Below are 12,010 nucleotides of genomic sequence, written 5' to 3'. Positions count from 1 at the left end.
AATTTGAGAGAGGCCGCGAGAGTACACAGCACTCAACGCTCAAGCGAGCGTCAGGTCGATGCAAAGCCGAGAGTGCAGCGAAGGGTTTTCATGTATTTCCTCATTGATGACATTATTCTTCACGTGAGAAAAAAAGTGTCGCGCAGCACTGAGTGCGATACAAATGAAAAATCGAACAAATTCATTCATGGTTATTGTAGATGTAGTGGTGTTTTTTCGTTGATGTGTGGTTTCGATTCAAGCCTTTTTTCTCGATGTTGTTCATTCAATAACTTGAACCATAGTATGGTAACTAGAATGGTATAGTCGGTATAGTACATGTTTGACTGCTCACGTTACGGTTGCTTTTGATTTGTTTGTGACGGCTAAGACTACCATTGCTCCATCTTTCAAATTTCTGTTGCTTTCTTGTGTGAAATTTCAATCTCGTTTAAGGAACGATACGTGGTGAGTAAAGCTTAATTACTTCATCATATTATATTTCAATTAATCATCACAAACTACCATATACCTACTGGAGATTGTTTGCGTGGATTTCCAGATGGGCAACGTTATGGATCATTGCATTATTGAGCAAATGCTAAAGCGCCCGTTTGCCGCCAGAACCATGGAAGAAAAAATTAAAGTTATTGGACATCCGGTTCCTCGTCCACCTATGGAACAATTAAAATCCACGTATAAGTTGAAGGGGAAAATTATGTCCCGCAACTTTAATGTGGTATCGTATGACCAGCAATGGCTGTGTGGATCGGCGAAATTAAATAAACTTTTCTGCTGGCCATGTTTGCTTTTCCGTAGCGCCAATGAAAAAAATGTTTGGAGCAAGGAAGGATATAGTGATCTGAATCACCTTTCTGCGTCAATTAAAACGCATTCGAGCTCTAAAGATCACATAAACAATTCACTTGCCTTATCGATGTTCGGGCAAATGAGGTTAGACGAAGCACTTGACCATAGCCGGCAGATCGCCCGCAATAAGCATAACGAAGAAGTAATGAAAAACCGGAAGGGTATGCGAACTTTAATTGAGATCACCTGTTTCCTTGGCACTCACGGTCTCGCCTTTCGCGGACATTATGAATGTTCCGATTCCACGAACAGAGGAAATTATAACGACCTCTGCACGTTGATCGCCGCCAGGGATCCAGCGTTCCAGGATTTTATAAATAATAAAGTTTTCAGCGGAACGTCGGGAGGAATTCAGAACGAGCTTATAGAATGCATTGAAAGCTACATGCTTCAAACAATTAAAAGAGAAGTTCTTGATGCTGAGTTCGTGTCCATTATGATGGATGAATCAACAGATTCGGCTCGGTTATCGCAACTATCTTGTACTCTGCGCTACTTACGACCCGATGGTAAGAAATATTCATAAAATAAATTTTGCAAATATGTTAAATAGTTGATTTTTTTTTAATTCAACGAGGCTCAAACATTTTTTTGTTCATCAAAATTTTAGGAACACCAGTTGAAAGGCTCGTTAGATTGGCAGACGTTAGCAGTGACAAAACCGCCGCTGCGTTGGCCGGACACGTTGATGAAATAGCAGCGTATTTTGGTCTTGATGGTGACAAAGTTGTAGCTCAGAGCTATGATGGAGCTGCTGTAATGTCCGGGGACAAATCTGGAGTGCAAACATTGGTGAAGCAACGGTTTCCAAAAGCTGGATATATCCACTGCCGCGCACATGTGCTTAATTTGGTGCTACTTCACTCGTGCACAAATAACAAGAAATCAGCAAGGTTTTTCAACACGATCTCATCACTCGCGGCATTTTTCTCGCAGTCACCTAAACGCAGCGAGACATTAAAGCAATTTATGGAGACCCACATACCAAATGCTTGCAAGACCAAATGGTCGTATAATTCGCGTATGATCAAAATAATTGATTCGAATTATGCAGCGATTAATGAATGTTTAGGTGAGATTTATCTTGGCGACAGTGTCTTTGATGCTGAAACTTGTACAACAGCCAGAGGTCTTCACGCATTCATGCTTGAATTCAATACCGTATTCTTGCTCAAACTTTTTGCTAATATTTTTGCACATACAGATGTACTGTATCAAATTTTGCAAACAAAAGAATTGGACGTAGTAGAATGTTTACGTAACGTCAAGGCTTGCCTCGCTTCTATCGAAGAGCTCAAAGCAGAGCATCATTTCTACAGAACGCTTAATGATGCAATTGATGTTTCTGGCGAAACGATCACTGATAGCAACGGTATCAATTATCGTCCCATATATGACTTTATCATTGACAAAATTATTGACGAAATGTCTAAACGATTCAAAGAACTAGATGAATACAAATTCATCATTTTGTTGAATCACGAAAAAATTGCCGAATTCAATGTCACATTCCCTACAAAGAATTTGAAAATGCTTATTTCGTACCATTCTAAATTCGATGAAGCGAAGCTGTATAATGAGCTGACCGTTCTTTACTCGCGCGAAGAGTTCAGAGGCAAAAATATATTGTATTTAATTTCGTTTATCCTTGGACAAAACCTGCATCAAACTTTCTCCGAAACGCTTCGGCTGGCCAGAATGATACTGACATTGCCTAATACAACGGCGTCCGTCGAACGAACGTTTTCGGTTCTCCGACGGATCAAAAATTATTTGCGGTCTGAATCGGCGCAGAATCGATTATTTGGTATTATGGTTATGGCTGTGGAGAAAGATTTACTCCATGAGATGATGCTGACGCCATTATTTTACGACGATATTATCGACAAGTTTGCGTTAAAAGTAAACCGAAGGATTCCTTTGTTATAAAAATAAATGTTGATAAATAAAACTTTTAAAATCTGTTATTGCAATACTGTTGTTTTAATGTTGCAAATGTCGATTGAACAGGTGGCCCACTTGGTCACGCGTCGCCTCTGCCATCATCTATGTAGCCCCTCCCTCTTTCTAATTATCTGACGAAGCCTTGGTATAAAACGTATCGTTCGAACATTTCACCCCATCAGTTTCATTATTAAACCGTACCGGGTACATACGGACGCTCGGTGTTAGCAGCTAAAAGGAGGAAAAACAAAATAGTACCGGTCATCTCGTGCCGGTTTGACCCGTGATGCTGGTGGCTACTGCAAAATACTAAAATGGCTGGAATTCTGGACGGAAACCAGTAAACAAGAAATCGGCAACTGGCACCTTTTGGTGCCTCGCAGTTTTATAATAGAAGCGGTTAGTTGAATTTTATGTTTTACAATTGCTGTTGCTAGCGGAAAAAAACCTTGCAAAAATGCATGTTTATGTTGATGTTAATTTCACGACAGCGCTAGGTGTTAGCAGCTGAAAGGAGGAAAGACAAAATAGTACCGGTCATCTCGTGCCGGTTTCACCCGTTATGCTGGTGGCTGTTAGTAATAAATGGCTACTGCAAAATACTGAAATGGCTGGAGTTCTGGACGAGAATAATCGGAAACTGGTACCTTTTGGAGCCTCGAAATTTTGTTACAGAAGTTTTGTAAAAGAAGCGTTGCAATTCCCTCTACTATTTGCTTCAATGGAATATTTTTTTTTTTAAGAATACGGTAGTCAACGTCATGCGGTCGTGTCTTGAATACCACCCTCCTACTTTTTTGAAACAATTTATAGCCCAAAAACAGTTGCTGTATCATTTATTTTCAATTTCAATACATTTTAAAAAGTTACGTTATATCGAGGTTGCCTTATATCGAGGTATGACTGTATCAAAAATCCAAAATCAAAAGACGAAATTTCAAAGACAAAATTCAAAATAAGAATATTAAAATTTAAAATTCAATCCCCAAACAAAACTTTAAAAAGTCAAATTTCAGAAGTTATACATACTAAAACAAAAATATGAAAGTCCTTAGTCCAAAAGTCAATGTTCAAAAGTGCAAACTCAAAAGTCAAAAATTAAAAATCAATTTTAAAAAGATTAATGATGAGAGTCAGAATTATGCATACAAAATGAAATCTGTCATACGAACATATGACAGTCTCTAGCAGGAAGCAACTATCATCAACCAGCCCAGTGAGGCTGCGATGTGATGACAAATATAAATTACGACTTTTATCGAGAAACCTAGCCAGGTGTTAATACTCTTGGACCGTGGCCAGCTTTCCCGCTCGACATCGCTGGGTGCCCAAGCAAACTGCTGCTGCTCTAACCAGGAACAATATACCTACCCCAAGCGATAAGTTGAAATGTTCGTCGGTTGGTTTGTGGATTTGAACAAATTTTCTCTCATCTTCTGCTCAGTCTGTTCGCAGTAGGTACCTTGTTCCACCGGTTAATTATCTACCACCGGCGGTGAGGGGATATGACAAAGACAGGTTTTTTTTATTTCGTTTCTCCAGCACAGCACAGCGTTGACATCACGAGACTCGCCCGAACACAGGTGACGAGAATATTTTCCGCTTCAAAGTTTACAAGCAATAGAACATGGTTTTCACGATGACGACAACGGCGTCGACGGGTGCTCGCGCAAGTTTGCCGCGTGAGGTGAAATTAAATTACAGTTAAGCACTTTGAAAATTAATTGTCGGGATAGAAATTTGTCACATTGCACCCGCTCGAAGTTGCCGCATGGAAGAAGCAATTATGCTTCTGAGCAACGTGCACTTATTAAATTAATGTTCAAAGAGAAATGGATGCTTAATGACTTGGCTCCCGCACACGAAAACTAGGGTTTCGCGCTTACCGTGGGAAATAGATTACCAGTATTAAAAGATTTAATCACAATTGTTGGAAGATTTCTTCGTGGCTGGGTGGGAAAATTAGCATCATCCCATTATACTTTCCTCTGTCAGGTATCATCAAATGAGCTAGTTAATAATCCCCATTTCATTTACAGTGGCATGATTACCACTCGACCAATGGTCATGATTTCTCATTACAATACGCATGTGATTTTTTCCATCTGTTGGCATCGTCCTTAGCGCCACACCCAGCACCGGGATTTGGGGCGATTAATTTACATACCTTCCGGTTGGGTTGGTCCGCCATTAATTTACCTGAATTGTGTCTGTTTTTTTTCCTGGTTGCCTCTAAATTTTGCAACTAGTACGGCACGATGATTCGGTGAAAATTAACGTCCACCCGAAATAAGGCGAGAAACTGGCCAATTTGACCTCTGGAGAACAATTAACGTCTTGGATCGAAAACGATGTGTAAACGTGGAGAGATTATGAACTCTAGTATATTTTTATTTGCTGGAGATACCGTTATTTAGGGAGAATTTATTGTTATTACGTTTACAAATACGGGTGTGGAAAGTACGAAGGTCATCAAACTGTGTGTTGTTGAACATCAACACGCATACGCCGAATTGAAATTATCAATGTATAAAAAACTAACAACCTAACTTGCAATCAATTTTGCAGCCAACTCTAGCTTTAATAGGACACCTCTCCATCAGGTCATGTGAACGTCACAGGTTGAAAAAATAGAAAAGCACTGCAGCAATCCATCCTGCCTTTGCTGGATCTGAAACGATAGATACGTTGCACATGCACTCGCTCCACACCCCAACAGTAGCAGCAACAGCAACATCACCAGTGGAATGAGGATGAGCTATTTCCGTTCGGTCCCAAATAAATAGCACCCGGTCGAGATTATGAAACCGGAATAGCTAATGGGATCCGTTCTAATTTATCACCTTTGCAGGTGAATTCCCACCAGGAGAAAATGTGTACTTAATATTCTGGCGTTCCGCTTTTGACCCAGTTTTGGAAAATGTTTTCTAACTCTTTGACTCTGGTTGCCTACCTGGTGACGGTTGTGTGTGTGCCATGGGTTTTAAAGCTCTCCGAAAACGTTAACTTATAGTGGGGTGAATGGCTTTTGCGCCAGTGACACTAGTCTCGGCAACTTTCCTCTTTGCTTATGACACCTCGCCGGGCTCTTCGCAACCAGACGCCGCGCCAATCGCATGACAACGTCGCTAGCTGGCCTCTGGAAGTCGTTACTAATTCCAGCTGGCTTCATCCGACTGTGTGTTAGTACTGCCGCAGCTACAACGGGAAATGAGTGGCAAGAAACAATGAAGACCAGGCACTAATGGGAAATCATTTCCAAGCAGAGCGGCGCCGACAATGTTGCTGATGCGAACGGAATACACAGTTTACCTAGCTTTCCAGGTGCATTCTGCCGAACACCGGTACGAGCCACGGATATATGTAAATTTGAAAAGTTGCTCTTTCATGTGTCAGTTTGCTTAGCTCAAAATAAATACCTGCACGCGAGAAGCATGCTACAAGCTGTAATTTAATTATCTCATGCGAGCGGCTGCCACTTGCATCACACTTTGCTGTACTATAGTGTACCTTACGTTACTGGGCTAGTCGCCAACGACAAAATGGTAGAATTTTTGCTAGTTTCAAATGTTCACCGTACAGGTAAAATGCTATCACCGTTCCTTGTAGTTGCCTTTGTATCATCGGAGATTGCATTACTGTGAAGTTAGTCCGATCTGTGTGAAACGATGAAGAGCTGTAAAATCGTTAGAGATGTTATAGCCACTGTTGACTGCACTTATTGACAGAGGTAATATATATAATAGCAATGGGTGCTAATGTCTTTCTCGCTATATACAGGCCATACTACAAATAATCCAAAGCAAAACCAAGTGCTAACAATACCAAGACCATGACCAAGAGAACAAGACCAAGATTAAAACCAAAACACCAAGAAATTAAGAGACTAAAAGACCAAGAGACCAAGACCAAAATCATGACCAAGACCAAGAGGCCAAAACCAAGATCAAGACTAAAAGACCAAGAGACCAAGATACCCCGAGACTAAGAAACCAAGACCAAAACCAAAACAAAGACCAAGGTCGATCAACATCAAGACCAAGAAGGAAAGCCCGAGACCTAGATAGCAAGATTAAGACCAACATCAAGACCGAAACCGAAAAAATAAGAGACCCAAAGAGCTGAGACCAAGAGACTAAGAGACCAAGAGACCCAGAGACCAAGCCCAAGATCAATACCACACCAAGAGACCAAGCTTATCAACTTGAGATGTCATTTTAAAATCTGAAATAAGATTCAAAACAGACAGATCAAAATGGCCATTGAATGATATCTACATGGACCGAAGCCAAAAATAAACTTATTATTATTATTATTTTTGTTTCAGAACACTGCCACCATTATTTTGATCGTTTGTGGTGAAAAAACTTAAGACGTCATGATTAATCCAAGATGGCAGTCAAATGGTCAAATATCTACATCCAATAGAATTGGAGATAATTTAGACCACCTTTTTATTACTTTTTGTGTCTCAATACCGCGCAACAAAGACAAAAAAATAAAATAAATGACAGCTACGCGTTTGCATGCGCTTCTGCAGGGAAACACTGTTGGTCAGACTTCACACGCTGCATTTTAATTGGTGCAAATTTTTGGTTCATTACAGTCCTCTTTTCTCACTACATATGCAGAATCTCTTCCGAAGCGATCCAGTTTCATGTATTTAAGGTGAAACTTCATCGAATCCAAAAATGGCCGACTTCGAGTCACCACTCTATTTTATGTTTGCTTCACCACACCAAACATAAAATAGCATTTTCACAGGGAACGCATTAACTATTTTCGAGTCTTGTGCTTTCGAAAATTCGAAGTGGTGACTCGAAGTCGGCCATTTTTGGATTCAATGAGGTTCCACCTTAATTGGAAACGCCAAATTTTTGTTCGCTAGCTCACCTCACTGTTTACAGATTGAAAATGAAGAGATATTACACTATGAACGTAGTTGCCAGAGATTACAAAACCAGTAATAGCAAAGATGAGTTTTCTAGAGAGGCACGAGTTGAGTACCATCAAACAGGTCCAAATGAGTCTTTTCTGGGGTTAACATAATAAAGTTTAGGAACAATAATTGAAAAGGAGAAAACTGTCTATTATATGCGTAAATTTTGAGCCAGGATTTGTGAAATTCACCTCCTGTATCTGTAAACAGCCCAAAAAGTGTATTTTCAAAACTTGAAGTATGCCCTGAGACCAGAAATCGTCCGTGGATGTCGTATTGCGGATACAAAATGGTTACCTCCGGTTTTTGAGATGCAACCTGAAATGGCCAAATACCATCCAATATAAAGATTTCCCAATTTAGGAACACGGACTAATTTTTTCAAATTGCAGGTAAAGCTCAACAGCGTCACTATCGTCTAACGATTTTTAATTGAAATTGAATTTCGCAGGCGCTGCACACAATTATAATTCCTTCATAGTTCATTTTTCTAAAATCATTTTGCTCAACTGTTGCGCAGTTTTTTTCGCTACAACTGAATAATATATTTGTCTTTTTATTTGCGATACAATACTTAAACGGGGGTAACTTTGATCACTTTTATGAATGTATGTGAAATATCTTATGAATATACTTAATACAGAATTGATTTCGCATTGAATTATCATGTTTGAAATGATGTTTGATTGAAACGTTTGAAGTTTGATATCTAGAATTTTTATATCAGTCATTTCTACGGAATGACTTTGATCACTTCATTGCTTTGATGTATTTGGAGTGAAACTTTGCTGATAGAACAAATTTGAGCAGCCTAAAACGACTTTAATGAGTTTTAGAATATGAGACGCAATTTAAGGACCATTCAAATTCCACGTGGATAGTTTAAGTTTGTGTAAAAATTCTACAATGCCGTGCAATGAGGTCTTGCCCAGCAAACAAATTGGTTCATATAAATCGCGCTCAACTCTGTTAAGTAAACCCTCATTTGGTAAAAAATGACCATATAAGATGCATGAAATGCACCTATGTGTACAAATCTGCAGGCCATATACGTACATTGTAAGGAAAAATTGGTTACGATATTTTATAACTTCGCATGCTCTCTTAAATGGCCTCATTCAAAACTTTAAATTACATTCTATACGACTTAGAGGATTGACGCATTTTACAATTAAATGGCTTCATATATAACCTATAGGATTTATGTTTTATACGATATAAACAAATTTAATTTTGTTTTTTATGTAATTTCAAACCTGACATGCACATTTGAGCGACTTGAAATTAACATCCTTGTACGACTTCTGGTGTGCTGGGTTGGATAACGTTGAAGCAAAAGAGAGCTCTTCGCTAAATTTTTTGCATCGCTGTACGGCGAAACTCCTGCCTCTGAAATCGAAGCTGAGTCTGCTGCATCAGACGTTCCGGTGGACTGCATGAATCTAACGTCGTTTGTGATTATCCTTGCAACGGTTATCTCTGCTGCGAAAAAGCTGAAAATTTCAAATTCTCCTGACTTGACGGTATACCGACGGTGATGTTCTGTCGCTGTGCTGTTGATTTTGCTGAGCCACACGCAGCCATTTTCACCCGCTCGCTGAACGATGCAGTTTTCCCTGGAGCTTGGAAGCAATCGTTTATGTTTCTCATGTTCAAAGTTGGCGACAAGAGAAATGTAAGAAATTATCGCGGCATAACAATAACAATCTGCAGAGTCAAAGCTATTCGAAATATTCGTCAGTGATGTGATTCGTAGCCAGTCTATGGGCTACATCTCTAATGATCAGCACGATTTCATGCCTGGGAGATCTGTTTTCACGAATTTGTTGGACTTTACCAGCACCTGTACTGTCGCTATTCACATAACAGTCCTATGTAAAATTTTGTGTGTTTTTTTTTTTAGCGGAAATGGGTCCTTTTCGGCGTGCGTGGCATGCCAAAATAGCAAAACAACAAGAAAACACCCGAATTTTACATAGGACTATTATGCGAATAGCGGCAGTGTATTACTGCAATGGAAGCTGCCCACGTGGTATGTGGATGGCCCCTAAAGTTCCTTGTATTTTTCGCTGGTGAGACCACTTGTATTGTCTGGAATCCTGTAGATACGTGCTGGATCGATAGAATTGAAGGCGTTCAGCGAAGATTTATCCGGCTGGCCCTACGTCACTTTCCTTGGCGAAATCCTCTAGTTCTTCCTAAATACGAAAACAGAACACTTTTGAACATGGACACACTTGAAAAAAGGTGTAAAATTCAACAGGCGTTGAACGTCGCGAAGATGCTCAGTGGAGAAGTTCACTCCCCTCGACTACTTTTCATGCAGGATTTTCGTGTGGCTCAACGTTCTCTCCGGTAGCTGTCACTGCTGCAGGAAGGATTCCATCGTACTGCCTATGCATATGATGCGGCGATATCCTCGATTACCCGGACTTTCATGGTTGTCATGTTCACTTCGACTTCAGTGAAACTTCTAGTCATTTTAGAAATAAGATCTCACGCACAACAATTTTGTAAATTTTATTTATTCATTAGAACACTACTCATGTCAGATGAAATACAGACAAATACAAATAGTATCGTAGCACCAGCCCCACAATTGTCCTCCACAATAACAGTTGACTGCGTAGTCTTTGTCAAACAAACTGAACAGCATGAGCCACATCGACTCTAATTCTAAAAGGAGAAGAACTTTAGAAGAGTTTTCGCTTTAATGTGTTATTGAACGGCATTTGATCGTATTGATCACAAGATACCACAAGATTTTACGATAACATCAAGAGCTTGGCGCCTCTCAAAAATCAACAGAATAGCTTAGTTTTTATTTGTGCGATAGAGCTCTTCGTGTGCATATTGATTCTTATTTGTCGTCCCAGTTCCCCAACGTGTTCCTCAGGGCAGTAATTTAGAACCTCTTTTGTTCATTTTATATTTCAACGACATCGTTTTGCTGTTTGGAGACGGCTGCAAATTAGTGTATGCTGAAGCAGTTCAATAGTTTTCAGTTACCAAATCGATGAGCATGTCCTTGAAGGAGTATTTCAAGGTAAACTTCTTGATACTAAGCTCACCTTTAGTCAGCATCGCTCGGCTGTTATCTCAAAAGTTTCACGTTAAATTGGATTTTACTTTATTGTTCGTTGGTACGACCTCTGATCAAGAATGTTTCCCCAATTTGGTGCCCTCATCAGCTTGCGTGGAATCTACGTGTCGAACGTGTGCTGAAAAGATTTCTACGATTTGCGCTAAAAGATCTACCTTAGGAGGGATTCCGTAAATCTTCCACCGTATCGTGATCGCTGTCGTCTACTCGGTCTAGAAACACTGGAAGGTAAATTCATCAAGCTGTATATATCGCCAAGATAATTATTAACAAAATCGACTCCTCAAGAACATTCGAGTTTCACAACGAACTCTTCGCTCTCATGGATTGCTACAACAATACTTCCATCGTACAACATGTAGGTGCAACAAACTTATGACTGACTATATTCGCACCTCCTCTGTTGTGAAACATTTGTTCGAATTTTTCAGTTAAACCAATTCAAATAAATGATTAAATAAATATATAATTGATCAGACCGCGTACGATCTATATTTTCTTGTGCCTTGTCGTCTGTTTTATGTTTCATAGAAGTTTTTTCCATAGTATCGTCTCGCTTCGCAATATTGAATTTCGATTTATGTTGTAAGTGGCTTCGCCTTTTTTTTTCAAGTTATGTCATATTCCATGTGTCATAAGACTTGAAAAGATTTAATTCCGTATAAAAAGGTTATTTTGTGTTAATCAAAATTCATATTCGAATAAAAAAACCCATTCTTAATATCTTCGAGTTGGAATGCAGCGGTACTGGACGGCTGAAGCTGTGATCCACGTAAAAAAACACGTTGTATCTTGCTGTGGCTTGGGAAGAAGATAACTGAATTCTTCTCGTGTCGAATGCAAGCAGATAGCAGAAGATGTAGCACTCCCTGCCACGCAAAAGTTTATTACGCTGATGCGTGTTACATATTACACCTGTGCGGCTGAAGAACAATATTCTGTTTTTCTCGGATGAAAGCAATTACATAGCAGCCAGTGTCGTACTCTCAGCCACGCAATGCTGTGGCGTGTTGAACATTGGTGTTTGATATAATACATGTTTGAGCAGAGAGTCGACTCTTATATAACCCAAAGAGTGCATTTCTGATAAATTGGGTATAATATTTTGCCAACCGTGGTGGGGAAGCAGCTCAGCTCTGGTTCATCTTAATCTGCGTTTTACAATGCTTGAAAAT

General features: G+C 39.7%; 1 protein-coding gene across 1 annotated transcript; it reads left to right on the top strand.

Moving 5' to 3' along the window:
* Window positions 1-928: 928 nt before the first annotated feature.
* On the top strand, window positions 929-2,778 carry LOC129719514 (zinc finger MYM-type protein 1-like). The gene is made up of 3 exons (XM_055670909.1): window positions 929-1,358; window positions 1,460-1,921; window positions 2,054-2,778. Exons 1-3 carry the CDS (start codon window positions 929-931, stop codon window positions 2,776-2,778), a joined length of 1,617 nt encoding a protein of 538 aa, XP_055526884.1.
* The last annotated feature ends 9,232 nt before the right edge of the window (window positions 2,779-12,010 follow it).

Source organism: Wyeomyia smithii, chromosome 2 (genome assembly GCF_029784165.1).
Source record: "Wyeomyia smithii strain HCP4-BCI-WySm-NY-G18 chromosome 2, ASM2978416v1, whole genome shotgun sequence".
Classification (NCBI taxonomy): Eukaryota; Metazoa; Arthropoda; class Insecta; order Diptera; family Culicidae; genus Wyeomyia; species Wyeomyia smithii.
Note: the sequence above shows the minus strand (reverse complement) of the source record. Positions and strands in the feature narration are given on the sequence as shown.

Coding starts and splice junctions, on each gene's coding strand:
- LOC129719514 (XM_055670909.1), top strand. CDS start 929: ATGAGGTTAGACGAAGCACTTGACCATAGCCGGCAGATCGCCCGCAAT. Junction 1,359..1,459: donor GCGCTACTTACGACCCGATG/GTAAGAAATATT, acceptor TCAAAATTTTAG/GAACACCAGTTGAAAGGCTC. Junction 1,922..2,053: donor AGCGATTAATGAATGTTTAG/GTGAGATTTATC, acceptor TTGCACATACAG/ATGTACTGTATCAAATTTTG.